This window comes from Marmota monax, unplaced genomic scaffold (assembly GCF_021218885.2).
Source record: "Marmota monax isolate L192 unplaced genomic scaffold, Marmota_monax_Labrador192_F-V1.1 WCK01_AAM20220418_F8-fsc00017, whole genome shotgun sequence".
In the NCBI taxonomy this organism is placed as follows: Eukaryota; Metazoa; Chordata; class Mammalia; order Rodentia; family Sciuridae; genus Marmota; species Marmota monax.
In genome coordinates this window covers 7,855,954-7,876,555 of record NW_026695241.1, presented here as the reverse complement: position 1 = coordinate 7,876,555, position 20,602 = coordinate 7,855,954, and the positions used below count along the sequence as shown (strand labels likewise).

The following is a 20,602-nucleotide window of genomic DNA, read 5'->3' as shown; positions in this document are numbered from 1 at the left end:
TCAGGTTCATCACAATGGTGCATTCCTAATATCCCAGTGACTCTGGAGGTTGAGGCAGGGGGATTTAAAGTTAGAGGAAAGCCTCTGCAATTTAGTCTCAAAATAAAAATGACTGGGGATGTAGCACATTAGTAGAGCACTAAGTACCCCTCCCCGCAAAGGAAATCAGAAGTAGAAATCAATCTGAGTGGGAGAAGGTGATGTTCATAATGCATATTTTAGTGATGAAGTCCATATTTTAATTATGAACTTGGAGAAAATAAAATGGGCATAGAAACTTAAATTTTGGAGGTGGAGTTCAGGTGTGAGTTCAAGGCAAACGGGAAATTTGGTCATTATCGGCATAGAAATAACAATTGAAGGCCTGAAAATTAAAGTAGCCCAAAGGAGGGGTTCAGAGAGGAGCAGGAGGATGAATTGAGGAAGGCTACCAATGTCCTGGGGAGAGGAATGTAGAAATAGGAAAGCCAGGATGTTTGAGGAGTAAAAGGAAGGACTTCACAGCCGGGCTTGGTGTTGCACTCCCATAACCCCAGTGGGTTGGGAGGCAGAGGCAGGAAGATCACGAGTTCAAAGCCAGCCTCAGTGGTTAAGCCCCCCTGGGTTCAATCGCCGGTTTAAAAAAAAAAAAAAAAGACTTCGCGATGGGGTGTGTTGTTCAGGATATTCCATTTTCCTGAAAGTGTAATTACAATGCAACCTCCAGGAGGCAGTCTATTTCCACAGGTAAGAAAACGGAAGTTTCCAGTTGAAATATAGATCAACACCATATCAAGTGAAAGCTGAATTTGAACATAGATATCACATCAAATCCATGGATCTTCCTGCTACACATTTAGTTCATCTTTATTATCCAAAGGAGATTAAAATGAATAAATAGGGGAGACCCGTCAAGGGAGGAATGAAGTTTCCCCAGAAGGCCTAGAGAGAAGCCAGGCAATCCGCACGCCGCTGTCCTCCCTGGCGCCAGTAGAGGTCGCTAGTGCAAAGGCTTCGCGGACTGAGGTGTACGCACGCGCGGGCGCATGCGTGACTCCCCCAGCCTGCAAGGGGTCGCCGGACCGGCGGGGGCGGGCACACGCAGTGCGCGCGGCCGGGGGCGGAGCAGCGCTGGAGGCGGCGGTGGCCGGCCTGCGGGGTGGGAAGCCTTAGCGGGCCCCAGGTAAACGAAGTGCTGCGCAGTGCTGTCCCCGCCGCCCGCCGCCCTCCGCGGAGCCATGGAGATCGGCACCGAGATCAGCCGCAAGATCCGGGTGAGGCCCGCGTCAGCCGGCACCTGGTGAAGGCGGGAAGCGGGGCCTCGGCGGGCGGTTGCCAGGAGTAACGAGGTCGGCGGGCCTGGCCGGGGGCGCTTCTCGCCCGGGCCGCCTCGGTCCTGGCGCGGCCACGGCCTCGGAGAGCGCGCCCGGGCTGCGGCGGGCGAGTTACCCCCAGCGGCGCGGAGAGCGGTCCCGGGTGGGCCGCCGGGGGTCGAGGCGCCTCCCCGCCCCCACCCGGCTGCGGAGGGGCGGGAGGCGAGGCACCGGCGAAGTCGCCTCAGCGCTGCCCGGGTGTCGTTTTCCTGGAGCCGCCATTCTCACGTGCACATTTGCTCTTTTTCCCTTAGAGTGCCATTAAGGGGAAATTGCAAGAATTAGGAGCTTACGTTGGTAAGTATTTTGTTGTCGTTGTTGTTAGCCGACTAGAATTTAATTTGCAGCTGCTTGAATTTTAGTGAGTGCATTTTTCCCCCATCGTACTTCTGACATTCTGTTTTCTGCTTTCTACTCTTCTTCAAATCTGATAATCCCTGGTTACTTTCCCGTCATTTTATTGAACGTTCTTCTTTGCAACCTTTTTTCCCCAGCCTAATACAGTAGTTTGAAACAGTGTAGCTTCCTCCACTAAGGTTCTTTCCTATTTCCATTTTCTGGATTTTATTTTATTTTTCCTTTTGTTACTTTCCTCTTGACCTTTATTTTCAGAACTTTTACTTTGGACATGAATGTTTGATGCTTTCTGGCTTTTGCCCTGGAATGGCTCAGTGAGTTTTATCTTTAGATCTCTTTATCTTCTTCCAAGTGTTTCTTCTTTCTTGCAACAATAAAGGGTTCTCTTTCTCCCTGTTCTTTTATATTGAATGTTTACTCTGGGTCAGGCTTTGTGCCTATTTATGCGTGTGTGTGCGCGTGCTTATATATGCATTAATATGATAATCCCCAGGAGAACACGGAAAGGTAAGTGGTAATATCTCCCTGTACAATCAGGGGCAAAGTTTTATGGATTTAGTCTGTTGACGTCAAAGCTGGTACTTCCTATAAATAATTGTTACCACTTAGGACAGCATTCTCAAAGAGTGTGAGACCCTAAGGATCTCTGAAGTTGAAACTACTTTCATATTAATACTAAGAAGATACTTGCTATTTTCACTATTTTCATTTGGATTGTGGAAAAGCAGTGGTTGGTAAAACTGCTTGTTTTTTTAGCCTGAATCAAGATAGTCAAGCCAGATTCTATCAGAAATCATATTCAAATCCCTATTTTCCCTACTTGGCAGTTTACAGAACAGAAAAAGCTAGTTTCTCTTTAAGTGTTTTTTGTTTTTGCCATACTGAGGATTGAACTTAAGGGTACTTTATGGCTGACCTACATCTGCAGTCCTTTTTATTTTTTATTTTGAGAAAGGGTCTCACTAAGTTGCTGAGGCTGGCCTCAAACTTTCAGTTCTTTTGCCTCAAACTCCCTACTTGCTGGGATTTCAAATGTATGCCATTGAATCAAGCAGTAAAAATATTTTTTAAAACTCTAGGCCTTTCACTCCATCTTTTTAATATTTTGCTTTTGCAGAAATAGCAGTGCTCATAAAGCACTTCTGTGGTAGAATAAACAATGGTGGTTGTTTTAAGGAAAGGCATGTGTATGATTGAGTTGAGAATTAAACTAATCACTTTTTTTTTGTTTTGAGGTACTGGAGATTAAACCCAAGGGTGTTCAATCATGGAGCTATATCTCCAGTTCTTTTTATTTTTTATCTTGAGACAGGGTCACACTAAGTTGCTGAGGCTGGCTTCATATTTGTAATCCTCCTGACTCAGTCTCCCAAGTTGCTGAAATTGTAGGCATGCATCACCAACCCTGGCTTAGCCACCTTTTTCATGAGGCATCTTTAAATTTTTGTGTGTGTTATTAGTGCTGGGGATGAAACCCATGGTCTCATATTTGCATGTGCTTTACCACTGAGGTGCATCTTTAGCCCCTCATGTCAACATAAAGAACTGATAACTGGTTACATGTACTTGAGTATTGGCAGACAGAAGAAAAAAGAACTGTTGGTCTTTGATGCCAGCTTGAACTTTCAAATGAAAATTGGAAAAATTTGAAAAAAATTTGCGTCCATAAACCTGATTTCCAGTACTAAAACAATTTCTCGTGAAATTTTAGAGATTTTAATAAATATTTATATGTGTGTATGAGTGTGTTTTTCAGTATGGGGATGAACCTAGGGACACTCTACCACTGAGCTACATCCCAAGCCCTTTTTTAAAATTTTGAAACAAGGTCTTGCTGATGTACAGAGGATATCCTAGAGCTTACCATCCTCCTGGCTCAACCTCTTTGAGTAGCTGGGATTCCAGGTGTGCACTATAAGACCTGGCTACAAGTGTAATTTTTATATATGTAATGAAATGTATCAACATGTTAGTGATTCTCTAGCTCACTGAACCAGTATTTTCCTAGTGATCAGTACATAATGTTAAATAAATTCATTTGGGTGTCCTTAAAAGCACAGGCTCAATCAGTGGATTTTCTTGTAATAGTGTAAGAAGGTATTTGATGTAGTTTTAGATTTCATGTTGCTGCTAACTTTTAGTAAATTACCATTTGTTGAGTTTTAGTGTAGTATAACAGAATAATATTCACATTATTTGTGAAGGTTGTAGAAATGCAAGTGTGTATTTATGTGACCCTAGATTTTCTTTATATTCTTCCAAGTGAACAGTATTAAAAGAGATTAAATGAAATAAACTAGATGCTGGAATCTACTGGTCTTTTAAAGTAGATGTTAAATAGATTTAAAATATAAAACAAGAGCACTCTTTGCATTATATTTTTGTTTTAGAAACTAGTTATTTTAATAAAAATGTTATTTATGTTAGTATAATTTGGTTTGTTGTTAATATGTAATTGATTTATTATAAATGAATTAATAGACAGTTCTGGGTGTGTTGGTACATGCCAATTATCCCAACAACTTAGGGAAGCTGAGACAGGATGATCACAAGTTCAAGGCCAGCCTGGGCAACAGCAAAATTCTGTCTCAATATAAAATTTAAAAGGAGCAGGGAATATAGCTTAGTGATAAATTAAAGTTTGAGAGTTCTTAGTTTATGAATTGCTTACAAATTTAAGAAATTATTTGTTGTTGGGATTGTTAAGACTTTCACTGATGAGAAGATGAAGCTGAACCAGGATTTATTTATTCTTTTTCATTCAACACTTAATGGATGCCTGGGGTGAACTTGTTTTGGCTCAAAAATAGAAATCCACAGAAAACCTAGTGATAAACTTTCTTAATTCTAACATGTGAAAGCACAAACGCATTCTTTTTTCTTTTTTTTTAAAGAGAGAGAGAAGAGAGAGAGAGAGAAATTTTTTTAATATTTAGTTTTCAGTTTTCGGTGGACACAACATCTTTATTTTATTTTATGTGGTGCCAAGGAGTGAACCCAACGCCCCGCGCATGCCAGGCACTAGCGCGTTACTGCTTAAGCCACATCCCCAGCCCACAAACACAAACACATTCTTATTGAGCCAAAATGCAGTGACCTTTGATCATTTATCAGATTGTAATTAAAGAATTCTGAGCCTGTTAAAAATCTTGTTGTAACATTAATTCATATGATACATAATAATAATGTTTTCTGTAGTTTTTCAAAAATATTTTTATATTGTTACATTTGTCCCTGAACACAGTGCTGGGGTTGAGGTGATAGGTAGTAGTATTCCTTTTACAGGTTAGAAAATGGAGTCTTGAGGACTACATAGAACTTGTCAGTAGCAGATTTTAGATCAGGGAGCTCAGGTCTTCTGAGTTCTTACTGTTTCTGTGCTATTAACTTATTTTGTGAACTAAAGATTGGGTTGGAGTGCGCACTCCTAGAACTCCACCAAAATATGTCCAAGCAGTTTATGTGGTAGTACAGCTTTCTCTGTCTCTGCCTATTTCTTTTTTTTTTCTTTCTCTTTTTTTTTTAAGGGGGGGGAGGGGGAGGGTACTGGGAATTTAACCCTGAGATGCCTTATTGCTGAGCTACATGACCAACACTTTTTAAAAATTTTATTTTAGGTTGGTGCACACCTGTAATCCCAGTGGCTCCAGAGGCTGAGACGGAAGGATTGCAAGTTCAAAGCCAGCCTCAGCAAATGTGAGGCACTAAACAACTCAGTGAGATCTTGTCTTTAAATAAAATACAAAATATGGCTGGGGATGTGGCTCAGTGGTTGAGTGCCCCTGGTAAACACCCCCCCCCCCCCAATTTTTATTTTAAGTCAGGGTCTTTCTAAATTGCTGAGGGCCTTGCTAAACTGCTGAGACTGGACTTGAACTTGTGGGTTTTTTTTTTTTTTTTTTTGGTACCTGGGATTGAACTTGGGTACTCAACCACTGAGCTACATCCCCAGCCCAATTTTGTATTTTATTTAGAGACAGGGTCTCACTGAATTGCTTAGTGCCTGGCAGTTGGTGAGGTTGTCTCAGCCTCCCAAGCCGCTGGGATTACAGGCATGCGCCATCATGCCCAGCTCAGAAGTTTGTTGTTGTTTGGTACTTGGACTTGAACCTAGGGTTTCCACGCATTCTACTGCTAAGCTATACTCCCACTTTCACAGTTTCTTGACAAGATTTTGGGTTTGCTGTGTTCCAGTAGCCTAGAACCCAGTATTTCATAGATATGAGTTCATTAAGTTCATAAACAGGTCATTCTTCAACTTCATTTGAAATAAAATAGATTTTACTACTGATTTATGTTTATAATTTGTATGTGTGTATACCATTGTCCTGGAAAGGGTGACTTTCTAATCTTTATCCCAGAAATTGTCCTGAAAACAATCCTTCAATAAATATTTGAATATTTTTTTGCAGGACAGTTTTTATTATTTTAATGTACAGAAAACCCAACAGTGTACATTTATAGTGGTGAATTCTTTAGCCTTTGCCTTTTCCAGCTTGGCAATGGGAGCCACAGATTTTGGACCCAGGACATTGCCTCTGCAGTGATGTTGGATGTCTTATCTGTCATTGTAGTTGGTCCTAATAGCTTCAACCAGCTTAGCCAGAGCTCTTTTGCCTTCCAAGTTAACCTGTGTGGAGGCAGCAGTGGTGCATGTCTTCCTGTTAACTACATGTCACCTTGATGCAGTAAGGGACTCCCATCTTGTGACACAGGGCTGGCCGGAAGACAACCAGCTAGAAAGAATCCACATAATATGCAGTCACCACCAGCTGAGCCTTATTCTCCACCAAAGTGGTGACAGTATTGACCCCTGTTCGAAGTATCTGTGGCCTCTTAGTGGGGTTGTTCCCTTTGCTAGCAGCTTGCTTCTCAGCTCACGCCAATACCCCCTGCTTTTTCTCTTGCTTAGTCTTTGTTTTGTACTTGTGGGCAAACTTAATCAGTTTGGTAGTTGTTTGTTGGTTCAAGGCCTAGGTGAACTGCCTTGTAGGAGGCTTTTTAGCCGCTTATGGAGTATCACCCTTTGCCGCTGTAGCCAGATGCAGTGGGGTTATTTGACAATGCGGGTAAGGTCTCTTTTGGGTTGGATGTCCTGTCCATTGCTGAAGTTCTTAGGCCTTTTCTGGAACAAGGGAGTTACCACTTCTTGACTTTTTTGCTTCTTTCTTGACGACAGCAGGGTCTAGGGCAGCTTTTATTCCCTTTCTGTTTCTTGGGCTGCTGGAGGAGAAAGGGGGAAGAATTGTGGGTCTTTCTTGCTTTGTTTCTTTCCTTTATTTGGTGGTTGTGGTGGTGGGGGCACTCTTTTTAAAATTTTGAGACAGGGTCTTGCCAAGCCGCTGGGATTACAGGGATGCGCCACCATGCCCAGCTTGTTTTTGTTGATACACCAGGCTGAGATCCTTCTTCCTCAGCCTCCCAAATCACTAGGATTACAGTTGAGTGCTACTAGGCCTGACAGTATCTATTTTTAAGGCATTGGGTGGGATACAAAGATGAACAAGCTTTTTTTTTTTTTTTTTTTTAAAGGAGATAATAAGATCTTATTTGTATTTAAAATGGAGCATTTCATTGAGATTGTAGTTATAATTAATGCAGTTTTTCATTTACCTTTTAGAATGTGAGCTTCCAGAAACCTTCAAGATTTTAACTGTTTTTTTTTTGTACTAATTTCACATGAACTTGAGAAATCTGTCAGAGTTCTGTAGGATGCATCATGACTACATGTTAATTTTTTTGTTAGATTCTTAATTTTCATTGTGTATCTATTCAGAAAACAACCCAAGATTCTGTGTTTTTGTGTGCCCCCCCCCCCCCCAGTATTGAGGATTGAACCCAGGGCCTCAAGCATACTAGGCATGTACTCTAGCCATTTCCCATCATTGTTTTTTGAGACAGGGTCTTGCTAAGTTGCCTGAACTCAAACTTGTGATCATCTTGCCTGAGCCTCCTGAGTTGGGGCTACAGCAATATGCAACTGTGCTTAGCACAACCTATGAATTACTAAGAGTTTTGTTGAGACATAATTGGCATACCTTAAATTGCACATAAAATTTGTAGTTTGGTATTTCTTGTCATGTATATATCCAAAACTTTCCTCACAAATCAAGATGATGAACATATAGGTCTGGGTGTTTAGCTCATTGGTAGAATGCTTGCCTATCATGTGCAGAGCACTGGGACTTCAGTACCATCAAAATTTAAAAACTCATCACCCCCCCAAAATTTTAGGGTCTGCTTTGTATCTTTCACTGCTCCTACCCTGTACTGAGGTCCACAGTAATTTTATAAAATTTTAGGAAATGCAAACTAATGCATGGCAATAGCAGAAGAATAGTCTGTTTGTATCATTGACATGAAGAAAAACTTTCAAGACTTTCAACTTGTCTGTTGACCCTTTCTGAGTTACCAGTAGTGGCTTGTAGTAGGTACATGCATATACAAGCTCCCAGCTTCTTTACTATAATTGCTAGAAAGCAGTGGGAGCCTTTCTGATAGTACTAAAGAAAAACAAATCGACTAGTCCTTGTATCTTTTCGTATATTGCATGCTTCCATGAAGTATTCTGACCTCCCTTTCCTTTTGTAGGTTGTGCTTTCTAAATATATTTTATATCTTTTGAACTGGACTTTTGATATTTTTCTTTGAAACAAGTGTATGATTATACTTCTGAAATGAACATTTCTCCCTACATAGAAATATGAGTATTTTTAGGTATGAAATTAATTTTAGTAAAGAAATATCCTTTTTGTTTGTTTGGTAGTGATTAGAGTTTCTGATAATGGTTTTTACCTATTTTTTATTTTTATTTTTTATTTTTGGAGATGTTCTTTTTAAATGTTTTTCTTTATCTAGGATTTCATCCTCACTGTCAAGGTTATCACTAAGAGTATAAAAAAGTGAGTTGATGTTATTTAACTAATTATTATATATTTTTAGTGGTGCTAGGGATTGAACTCAGGGCATTCTTTGTGCATTCTAAACAAATGATCTATTGCTAAGCTACAATACTCCTACCTCCTACCTAATTTTAAGATTGAAACTTTTAAGTTATGTAGTTTGGGCTGATTTTATTTTATTTCATGTTACTGGAAGTTTATTATACTAATTGAAGTCTGCCTTTACCTTCATCAGAGATAAAGGTGTTCTCCTGAAAAATGAATATTACCTTGAAAAATTAAAGACCAGAAAATTAAACATAATGGTTGTTCTTTATAGAAGCTTTTCTAAAGTTAATGAACATTATTATTAAAAAGGTAACTTCAAGAAAATGGATGTATTCTCAAGATTAATAATAATATAATTCAGGATGTCTAGATTTATTTTTTAATTTTAATTGTTTTTAATTTTATTTTATTTTTTTTAGTTGTAGATGGACACTATATACCTTTATTTTATTTATTTTTATGTGGTGCTGAGGACCAAATCCAGTGCCTCACACATAGGCAAGTGCTCTATCATTGAGCTACAACCACAGCCCAGGATGTCTAGATTTATAACTAGGAATTCATCAGTTATTCCTAATTCCTATCCTTCTGATAATTGTAGAACTCGTGAGATGAAGAGGAAAAAATCAAAGCTCAGTTTTTCTATCTAACCTAATTCCAATAGATACTAATTCTTAAAGCTAAATCTATATGCTGAAGTACATCAACTCTAAATACAAATAATGAGGAAAACAAAAAAAATTTGATATACTTTTCCTTTTAAATAGATGAAGAACTTCCTGATTACATTATGGTGATGGTGGCCAACAAGAAAAGTCAGGACCAAATGACAGAGGACCTGTCCCTGTTTCTAGGGAACAACACAATTCGATTCACCGTATGGTATGTTTCTGAATATCTATGACTCAGAACAAAGCTTGGCAGAAGTCAGAGTAGGTGGAAAGAGCCCTTGACAGTTGAGTTAAGATTCAGTGTGGCAAAACAGTTTGCAAGGTATGAAAGCACTGGGTCTGGACCCAGACTGCCAAAGTTGATCTTGCTTTGTTGTCCATTTGTTTAATGGAAGTTCAAAATACCTGCTTTATAGAATGCTGTGACGGTTAAATGAACTAATACATGTAAAATGCTTATAGGTATGCCTGGCCTATAGGGTTCAAAATGTATCTCAGCTATAGTTGTTAGGTTTCTTTTATAAACTTTTACATACTAGCATTCCTTTCCCCCCATCCAGACCAGTTGAAAATACCAAATGTTGTTTGGACTGGCTTGGCTTCCTGCATTGCTTTTTCCAAAGTTGTTGTTTTTTTTGTTTGTTTTTTGTTTTGTTTATTTATTTTTTTGTGGTACTAGGAATTGAACCCAGGGGCTCTACTTCTGCTACTGAACTACATCCTCAGCTTTTTAAAATTTTTTATTTTGAGTCATGGTTTTAATAAGTTGTCCAGTTTGGCCTTGAACTTGTGGTCTTCCCACCTTAGCTTCCTGAGTCATTGTTGTTTTTTTTTCCCTTCAGTTTTTAGCTTTTTAATTTTTTTTTTTTTTTTTTGAGAGAGAGAGAGAGAGAATTTTTAATATTTATTTTTTAGTTTTTTGGCAGACACAACATCTTTGTTTGTATGTGGTGCTGAGGATCGAACCCGGGGCGCACGCATGCCAGGCAAGCGCACTACCGCTTGAGCCACATCCCTAACCCCAGCTTTTTTTTTTTTTATTTTTATTTTTTTTTAATATTGTATTTTTTTTTTTTTATTTTTCGGCAGGCACAACATCTTTGTTTGTCTGTGGTGCTGAGGATCGAACCCGGGCCGCACGTATGCCAAGCGAGCGTGCTACCGCTTGAGCCACATCCCCAGCCCCCCTAACCCCAGCTTTTTAAATTTTTTATGTATGCCTTCATTTGACAAAAATTTCACTCATCTTTGAAATATGAAATTTGTAAAATAAGCCTCTTTGTTTTTCAATACAGATTCCTCTTTTAATCTGGATTGTCCTTTTCAAACAATATACGTTTCTAGTTGAAAATACTGACTAAAAGCGTAAGTTTGAATTTAAGAAGGCCAGGTTGGAGAATAGGGAAGGGTAAAGATAGCTGAGAATAGAGGTAGGAAATACTCATATGAGGGCTCTTAGACTAGGAACCACTAGTTACAGAGAAAGTCACTGGGACAGAGTAGTGTGAGTACCTGGCTTGTTTAATTTGAATAACAAAAGACTTGGCAAATAGGAGACACTGAGGATGGAGATGATGCCCAATAACTTAGTACCTTTAAGCCAGATTGTCTTCACATTGTTTTTATCCTACTGGGTACCTGTATTTTTTACAGTTTTTGTGAAGCCACCTTGAAATTCTCAATATATTGTGCAATTTTGGAGAACATTGTTAGAGTACAGTGATCTTCAGATGGTACACACAGACACATTGCCCATTTTGGGCGACCTAACCAACTTATTGCAATTAGTCTTATTGCTTATGCCAAAAAAGATCATGATGCTTTTTTGACTGGTTTAATTATACCGTTCTTTTTTTTTTTTTCTTCTGGTACTGGGGATTGAACCCAGGGGTGCCTATCCACTGAGCCACATCTCCAGACCTTTTTAAAAATATTTTATTAGAGACAGGGTCTCGCTGAGTTGTTCAGTGCTTTGCTAAGTTGCTGAGACTGACTGGCTTTGAACTCGTGATCCTCCTGCCTCAGCCTCCAAAGCTGCTGGGAATATAGGTGTGCGCCACTGTGCCTGGCGGAATTGTACCATACTTGAGTACTGATTTTTTTTTTTTTTTTTTTTTTAATGTCTTTAGCAATCCAAGTGTTTGTTTTGTTTCATAAATGTTTTTTATGACCTGATCTTTGGATCACTTTGGGTTTGAGTCCACCTAATCTAAGGTGGGACACTGAACAAGTAGATTCTTTTCCAGATTATTTGATGAAATATTCTAGACAATTTTCTTCCTTGGTTTGTTGGGACTGGGGAATGAAACCTCTGAGCTGCATTCCAGCCCTTGTTATTTTTAATTTTGAAGCAGGTTCTCACCAGGTTTCTTCCCAGGTTGGCTTGAATTTGTAATTCTCCTGCCTCAGCCTCCTGAGTAGCTGGGATTACAGATATTCACCACTGTGCCTAGCACTAAACATATTTCTTAAATAAACATAATCATTATCTGAAACTGAATTTAAAATCAAATTATTTCAACTTTTTCGTCTTGCTATACATTCAATAATTCATCTTCTTTTTGGCCTCTTGCTTTCCTAAATGTTTATTAATACCAGCCACAAATAGACTATTCTGATTTTTTTGAAGCCCTCATAATTATGTATATGGGGACATTGGATGTGTCTGGGGTTCTTAATGAAGCAATATTATGAGATTTTAGTGTTTGGGGTTTATCTCTTAGAAGGACTGCAAGGCAGTTTTGCTACTAAATATTCTAAAATAGGTTATGTTAAAAGCAAGGTTGTGGCCTATGTTTGTTTACAGCATTAATATTGAAAATAATAGTTACATTGAAATGGTATATTTTGGGATCATTTATTAACTAGAATTAAGTTGTCCAAGAAATTGTGTAAGTTATTAAAATAAATGTAAACTGTTGTGCTGAGTGGGGCGGGGTTTGTGGCTCAGTGGTAGAATTTGTGCTTCACATGTGTGAGGTCATGAGTTCAATCCCTAACATTAAAAAAGAAAAATAACTGAATGCAGTGGCATACACCCCCAAATGCCATCAGCTTGAGAGGCTGAGTAGGAGGATCACAATTTTGAGGCCAGTCTTAGCAGTTTAGCAAGGCCCTAAGCAACTTAGCAAGTCCCTGTCTCAAAATATAAAGTAACTAAAAAGAACTGGGGATGGAGCTTAGTGGTAAAGCACCCCTGTGTTCCATCCCTAGTACCAAAAAGTCCAAAAACTGATCAAACAGTTGTAACAATAAGCAGTATTAGACGTTTGGGATACTTAATTTTGTTTTACTGTAAGCACTGTTGAATCTTTAGTTCTTAAGAAGCAAGGTGGTATTTTTGGAGACCACTTGAATCCTTTTTTCCCTTGGTTTTGATGACAGGGATTGAACCTAGGGCCTTGTACATGCTTCTAACAACTTCTAACTCTGCCAGTGAGCTCTCCCCCTATCTCATTGCCTTTATTTTTACAGAGGCTAGATGTTAAAAATTGTGAAGAAAAAAATTAATGATTTTTTTTTTAGTTGACTTCTATAGTATTTATAAAAAGCCTTTTTTAAAAGGTTGAAACTAGAAAGTTGATTTTAGTACCATTTATCCATTAAATGTCATATCAATATCTGAATATAATATCAAATTTAAAGTGGCATTTGAAACAAAATTTTTCTTAAGGGAGGCTTTATTTTTGTTTTTGTTTTTGTTTTTTTAGGCTTCATGGTGTATTAGATAAACTTCGCTCTGTTACAACTGGTAAGATTTATAACATTGAGGTTTTTTTCGAATTCCTGCTTACTCGCATATGCTTCTAAAGTACTACTGCTTCAGGAAAAAACCCATAACTTTGAAAACAGTGGCTCATTTGAACTTTGTAAGGAAACACATTTTTCTGAATGTAAGAACAGTGAATTTATTGTAGCTCAGAAATAATTTAAATGTTTGGTGGGGAGCAGTGCAGTTAATCCTAAGGAAATAATCAGATGTGTGCAAAAATTTAACCTTAAAATGTCTCACTATTGTATAATTGAAAATTACTTAAAAACCCAGTAGTAATAAGTTATTATATTACTGTGTATGGAATATTAGCTGTAAAACAATGTGGAATAATAAAATGAGGACAATGTGGAATAATAAAATGGGAAAAATAAAATAATAAAATGAGAACAAAATATGTATCTTAGTTTTTGAAATGGGTATGTATACCTTATCAAAACATCACCTTTGTGGTAATTGGTGATTTTTATTCATATTTTAAAAGTTCTCTACAATAAACATGTATTGCTTTTGAACTGGTGATGGGAGAGGAACAGATTTTAATAAAAGTCAATTACAAGGACTATGTATTTTTCTTTCTAGAACCCACTAGTCTAAAGTCTTCTGATACCAACATCTTCGATAGTAACGTGCCTTCAAACAAGAGCAGTTTCAGTCGGGGAGATGAGAGAAGGCACGAAGCTGCAGTATCTCCCCTTGCCATTTCTAGCAGTAGACCTGAAAAAAGAGATTCCAGGGTTTCTGCAGGTTCACAGGAGCAGAAAACCACTAATACCAGGTAAGAGTTGTGTATACACCTGCTATGGGAGATGAGTGTATGTATGTGGTATTTACATTATTTTTTTCAGATGCTGTTTTCAGCAATTTTTGCTGAATTAATGAAGTAATTGTTAGCAATTCTTAGGATAAAATAATAGATAAGACCTAAATATGGTTACCTTTTGTTTAAAATATAGTAAATCAAAGTTTAAAGAAAGAATGTCATTTTGAAGTAGTTTTGAATAAGGGAGTATCTATTTTTGCTTGTGAAACATTTTTAATATTTTTTGAAGATTTGGAGATAATGGCTCTAATTTGATTGTAATATGTCTTGCTTTTTAATAGACAGACTTATGATGAAGGAGCTGCAACCCGACTAATGTCAACAGTGAAACCTCTGAGGGAGCCAGCACCCTCTGAAGATGTGATTGATATTAAGCCAGAACCAGATGATCTCATTGATGAAGACCTCAATTTTGTGCAGGAGAATCCCTTATCTCAGAAAAAACCTACAGTGACACTTACTTATGGTTCTTCTCGCCCTTCCATTGAAATTTATCGACCACCTGCAAGTCGAAATGCAGATAGTGGTGCTCATTTAAACAGGTTGCAGTTTCAGCAGCAGCAAAACAGTATTCATGCTGCTAAGCAACTTGATGTACAGAACAACCGGGTGTATGAAACAGGACATTTGTGTGAACCAGAAGTGCTTAACAATTTAGAAGAGACTTATAGTCCCTTCTTCAGAAACAACTCAGAAAAAATGAGTATTGAGGTTTGTATGTATTTGTAATTCTGACTTGTTAGGCCACAGTTTGGCAACTAAATGCATATTGTAAGTTTATTTTAAATTGATTTTTCTGCTATTCAACATGTTACATCAGTCAAATTTTCCTCTCCATGGCTGACTCCTAGGGAGATTTTATACTACATCTGTATACCTTCTTTGGATTTCTTTCATTTGAGTTAGCTTATAATTTTGGGTATTTTGGGTGAATTTTAGACAGTTTTTGGTAATTGCTAACCCAAGTAACCCCCTTTTATTTCTTCAGCAGTGCTTTGTGCAGCTATTATAAATGAATGTAGAGCTCTGAGTTTTGTTTTAGCTGAATGCTGGGTATTTTGAGGCAGTGTTTATATTTTTATAAGAAATTGGGAAGTACCCTGTGAATTCTCAATATGATTGTCTTTTTCTTAAGATGTTTTGTGAAAGAACTTCATTATTTTCTGAGACTAGGTAAGCATAAACATATCTGATTGTAGGATGAAAACTTTCGGAAGAGAAAGTTGCCTGTGGTGAGTTCAGTTGTTAAAGTAAAAAAGTTCAATCACGATGGAGAAGAGGAGGAGGAAGATGATGATTATGGCTCCCGAACAGGAAGCGTGTCCAGCAGTGTATCTGTGCCAGCAAAGCCTGAAAGGAGGTACCTGAACATAGCTGTAAATTAATCTTTAACTGTCTAGTGGAGTCTTCTGGTGGCTGTTTTTTTTTTTTTTTTTTAAAAGTTGTACTGGAATAAACTCAGGGCCTTTTACATGCTAGCCAAGTGCTCTATTATTGAACGTATACCCCAGTGCCTTCTAGATTTCTTGAAGAGAGTAATTATGAAAATAAATATTTAATGTAAATCACATGTAAGATTTTTCCATTGGCTTTTAAGAAACACTTAGGTAAATGAGAGAGAACTTGCTTAACATTGAAGAGAATTGTAGAAAACATAAAAAGCTAATTGGATGAGAGAAAAAAACATCAATCCAGCTAAAAGGCTCCAGTCTAGCTGCCCCCCCCCCCCCCCCACACACACACCTTTTTTTCTTTTAAGAAACTGGAACACAGAGTAGGAAAGTAAGGATTATGTAGTTGAAGGGAAAGAGAGTATGGACTTTCTTGAGAGTGAAATTCCCTCATGGCATTGTCTAAAAACTACACGTGGTCTGTTTAAGACTTAGAAGAAGTTGTGGTAAAGACATAATGAATTGTTAGTATGTAAAGATGTGAAATTTAAAAATACTTTTTTTTTAAAAAACTCTTTTAGACCTTCTCTTCCACCTTCTAAACAAGCCAACAAGAATCTAATTTTGAAGGCTATATCTGAAGCTCAAGAATCAGTAACAAAAACAACTAACTATTCTGCAGGTAATTTAAATGAAGTTTGTTTACAATGGGTAAGAGATTTCTTCACTTAGCTAAAAGTGTTTGCTCACTGAGTTGTGGTAAAGGTAACTTTGATATATCAAGGCCAAGATAAAGTTCTTCTACAGAAGAGTATTTTTAAAATGAGATATGACCAGTTTGAGAAACTGTCATTGGAGCTTAGTTCTTGTGATCACCATGTAATACCTTTTATTCCCTCTTTCCAGTGTATGTCAAATGGATACAAATTTTTAAAGGGAGTTTTTTTTTTCTTTTTAATTATTTTAATTGCAAATGGACACAATACCTTTATTTTATATTTTATGTGGTGGTAAGGATTGAATGCAGGGCCTCACACCATGATAGGTAAGCGCTCTACCACTGAGCTGTACCACAACCCTACTAAAGGAAGTTTTTTGTTGCTGTTCTTTTTGTTTTTTAATATTTTTAGCTATAGATGGGCACAATATTTATTTTTTTTATGTAGTGCTGAGAATTGAACCCAGTGCTTCACACATGCTAGGCAAGTGCTCTACCACTGAACTATAACCCCAGCCCTTAAAGGGAATTTTGATTTCAAGAAATGAGACTTTCATATTAATAGTATTAAATTCAGCATTAGATATGAATTAATTATGTATAAAAGGGAGCAGAGTTGCAGGGCACAGTGGCACATGTCTATAATCCCCAGTTTGGGAGGCTAAAGTGGGAGGATCACCACTTTAGCAACTTAGCGAGATCATCAGAAAATTAGGGAGACCCTGTCTCAAAACAAAAAAGGAGCCAAATTGGATAATAATAAGTGGCTAAAGTTAGAGGTTTGTGTGTGTGTGTGTGTGTGTGTGTGTAGTGGGGGGACTGGGTATTAAACCCAGAAATGTTCTACCTATGAGCCACATCCCCCACCCCTCTTCTTCTTTTTTTTTTTTTTTTTTAATATTGAGACAGGACCTTTTGGTCCTGCCTCAGCCTCCTAAGTTTCTGGAATTATAGGCATGGGCCACCATGCTCAGCTTGAAGTTGACTCTGTGTGTATGTGCAGTGCTGGGGATCAAATCCAGGGTATGCTACACTAGCACTAAGCTGTATCCTTAGCCTCAGAGAAATTTAAAACTTTTTTATATATATGTATATATGTATGTATATAAATTTGCCTTTCATTGGAACCCGTTAGTAGAATATAAGGTAGAAAATTGACTCCCTTTATGATGTTTCTACCCTAATCAGAGTGGAAACACTAAGCTATTTTATGACAGAATGTTAAAATAGTACAAGTTTTTTAAACAAAGGAAATTTACTTATAAAAAGCTCATTCTGAAATACAAATGGTGGGGTACAATTTTTGTGTTCTTATTAAATTCTGTACTCTATATCATCTGCCAGTGTATAAAACTGGTAACAGGTTGATGGTAATTACCAACTCTCAAAATATTTTATAATTTTTACTATAGATTTGATGAATGTTCTTTTTTTTTTTTTTGTTTCCCCTTGCTTATTTACTCAGGTACCTACACAAAGCAGGAAGCACTGTTGTATCTATTTATTTATTTGTGGGGGTGGGGATTGAATCCAGGCTTTTTGAATGCTAGGCAGATACTCTCCCATTGAGCTACATCCCCAGCCCTGGTGAATTTTTTTTTTTTTTTTAATATATGACAACAGAATGTCTTACAATTCTTATTACACATTTTAGAGCACTATTTTTCATATCTCTGGTTGTATACAAAGTATAGTCAAACCAATTCATGTCTTCATACCTGTACTTTGGACAATAATGACCATCACATTCCACCATCATTTCTAACCCCTGCCCCTTCCCTTCCCCTCCAAACCCCTCTGCCTTATCTAGAGTTCGTCTGTTCTTCCCATGCTCCCTCTCCCTATCCCACTATGAATCAGCCTCCTTATATCAGAGAAAACATTCAGCATTTGGTTTTTGGGGATTGGCTAACTTCACTTAGCATTATCTTCTCTAACTCCATCCATTTACCTGCAAATGCCAAGGTTTTATTCTCTTTTATTGCTGAGTAATATTCCATTGTGTATGTATGCCACTTTTTTTAATCCATTCATCTATTGAAGGGCATCTAGATTGGTTCCACGGTTTAGCTATTGTGAATTGTGCTGCTATAAACATTGATATGGCTGTATCCCTGTAGTATGCTGTTTTTAAGTCCTTTGGGTGTAGACTGAGGAGAGGGATAGCTGGTTCAAATGGTGGTTCCCTTCCCAAGTTTCCAAGAAATCTCTACTGCTTTCCATATTGGCTGCACCAATTTGCAGCCCCACCAGCAGTGTGTGAGTGTGCCTTTTTCCTCACCTCCTCGCCAACACTTGTTTTTATTCATAATAGCTACCATTCTGACTGGAGTGAGATGAACTCTTAGAGTGGTTTTGATTTGCATTTCTCTAATTGCTAGCAATGATGAACACTTTTTCAAATGTTTGTTGATTGATTGTATATCATCTTCTGAGAATCGTTTGTTCAGGTCCTTGGCCCGTTTATTGATTGGGTTGTTTTGTTTTTTTTTTTTTTTTTGGTGTTTAACCTTTTGAGTTCTTTGTATACCCTAGAGATTAGTGCTCTGATGTGTGACGGGTAAAGATTTGCTCCCAAGATGTAGGCTTTCTGTTCACCTCACAGATTGTTTCTATTGCCGAGAAGAAACTTTTTAGTTTGAATCCATCCTTTTTATTGATTCTTGATTTTAACAGCATCATTCTTAACATTTCTTTTTGTGACCCCTTTCTGAAATGAACTGTTAGCCATCAGTTTTTTAATCCTTATACTCTGTCTCTATCCGTAATTTAATCCGGAACATAAAATTAAACAGGGTTTAGCATAGAATGAGGATTGTCTAAGCACAGACCAACACTTGACCTAAAAGTTTGTTTACATTCCCTTTTCTGTTCTATTAGTAATGGTGCAGAATAGTGAGAAATTTAGATACTCTCTGTGACTTGAAATATGCTGCTTTTTTTAAAAAAAAATATTTATTTTTTAGCTTTAGGTGGACACATGCCTTCATTTTATTTTTATGTGGTGCTGAGGATCGAACCCAGTGCCTCACGCATGCCAGGCGAGCGCGCTACTACTTGAGCCATATCCCCAGCCCCTGCTTTTATAATAATTGTCAGTCTCCAAATTTTAAGAAATAGCATTGAAACTTTTTTTTTTAACCTAGGTTACCTAAATTATAATTTGAAGTTGAGGTAAGATCACAAAACAGAGCCTAAACTTCATCTGATTAAAAATGAATATATATGAGCTCTATGGTATTTATGGCATGTTGCTTAAACATACAGATATTGTTTGCATATGTCTAGCATTAAGTTTGGCATTTATTATTTTTGGTAACTTTGGGAAGTTTGGTCAGGAATATTGTAAGAAAGACTGAGGTAGTATTTGTGACTGTTTTAAACTATCTTAGTGTTCTAAATCCAGTAATTTTATGTTTAATATGACATGTTTATTAGTGAGTCTTAATACGTTGTCTGTGTTTATTTTATGTAAAAGTCCCACAGAAACAGACACTTCCAGTTGCTCCAAGAACTCGAACTTCTCAGGAAGAATTGTTAGCAGAAGTAGTCCAGGGGCAAAGCAGGACCTCCAGAATAAGTTCCCCCATTAAAGAAGAGGAAGCAAAAGGAGATAATATAGAAAAAAATCAAGGTAAGAATTTAGGTGATATTTTGTTCTCAAACTTTTTTCATGAGACATTAAATATTTTGAATTTTTCATGAGGTATTATTTATGGTATGAAGAAAGTGATTAGATGCAAAAAGAATGAGAAGGGTTAACGAAGAATGTTTATACACATTTTTTGGAGATTTATTTATTAAAAATTTTTTTTTAGTTTTAGTTGGACACAATACCTTTATTTATTTTTATGTGGTGCTGAGGATCAAACCCAGTAACTTGCAGGTGCTAGGCGAGCACTCTACCACTGAGCCAAGTCCCAGCCCCTGGAGATTCTTTTAAAGTTTACTATGCAATTTTTTAATGTTCTCCACAGTGAAAACCTAGTGTAATCAACTCCATAAGCCAAATCATCCAGCCTTCATCATTATCAGGATTTTGCAGAAAGTTTCTACTTAAAGATATACTTATTTCTGTAGTCTTTCTTTTTTTTTTTTTTTTTTTTAAAGCCTATATACTCTCCAATTTGAAATATTAGTTTTCTTTAAACCAAGACAGTTTCTTCAATGTCCTACCTCATATACTTTACCTTCTGATGCGTATCACACTAGAAGCCGTTACCATCCATCTGGTTTTCCTACTTCCTTTTTTTCACTTTTCTCTCCACCCCAATTTCTATGTAGTCTGCTAATTTCTGAAGTATGACTCTCATCATGTGATTCCTTTGTGAGAGTGCCTCCCCTTCATCCTTATTGCCCAGGACTTGTGCTGTCAGTTTGAACTTTGGGTAGCTTTGTTATTGGGCCCCTAAGGCCTGCTTATCCCTTCTCCACTTTTCCTGCTTTTCTACTGCTATCTGAATTTAAAAACTAACAAACAATCTGTATGCTCATCATGTTGTTTCTAATTACACTTTTTCTCACTTTGGAATACATTTGTTTTGTTCCTCCTAAACTGTGTTCTTTAA

At 37.5% G+C, this 20,602-nt stretch overlaps 1 protein-coding gene across 11 annotated transcripts in view; it reads left to right on the top strand.

The window, feature by feature from the left end:
• The first annotated feature begins 1,081 nt into the window (after positions 1-1,081).
• The window catches only part of Zc3h14 (zinc finger CCCH-type containing 14), a 49,739-nt gene continuing 30,218 nt past the window's right edge, over positions 1,082-20,602 (top strand). For 8 of the 11 annotated variants that reach the window (XM_058577799.1, XM_058577798.1, XM_058577796.1 and 5 more), the window contains exons 1-9: positions 1,082-1,253; positions 1,607-1,649; positions 9,427-9,541; positions 13,041-13,081; positions 13,685-13,880; positions 14,207-14,636; positions 15,125-15,285; positions 15,898-15,998; positions 19,513-19,668. In XM_058577799.1, coding sequence (XP_058433782.1) covers positions 1,218-1,253; positions 1,607-1,649; positions 9,427-9,541; positions 13,041-13,081; positions 13,685-13,880; positions 14,207-14,636; positions 15,125-15,285; positions 15,898-15,998; positions 19,513-19,668 — 1,279 coding nt within the window. In that variant the 5' untranslated portion in view covers positions 1,082-1,217. Of the gene's footprint in view, positions 1,254-1,606; positions 1,650-8,567; positions 8,612-9,426; positions 9,542-13,040; positions 13,082-13,684; positions 13,881-14,206; positions 14,637-15,124; positions 15,286-15,897; positions 15,999-19,512; positions 19,669-20,602 lie in introns of those variants that run through there. The other 3 variants (XM_058577800.1, XM_058577797.1, XM_046440703.2) reach the window with 2 other exon arrangements.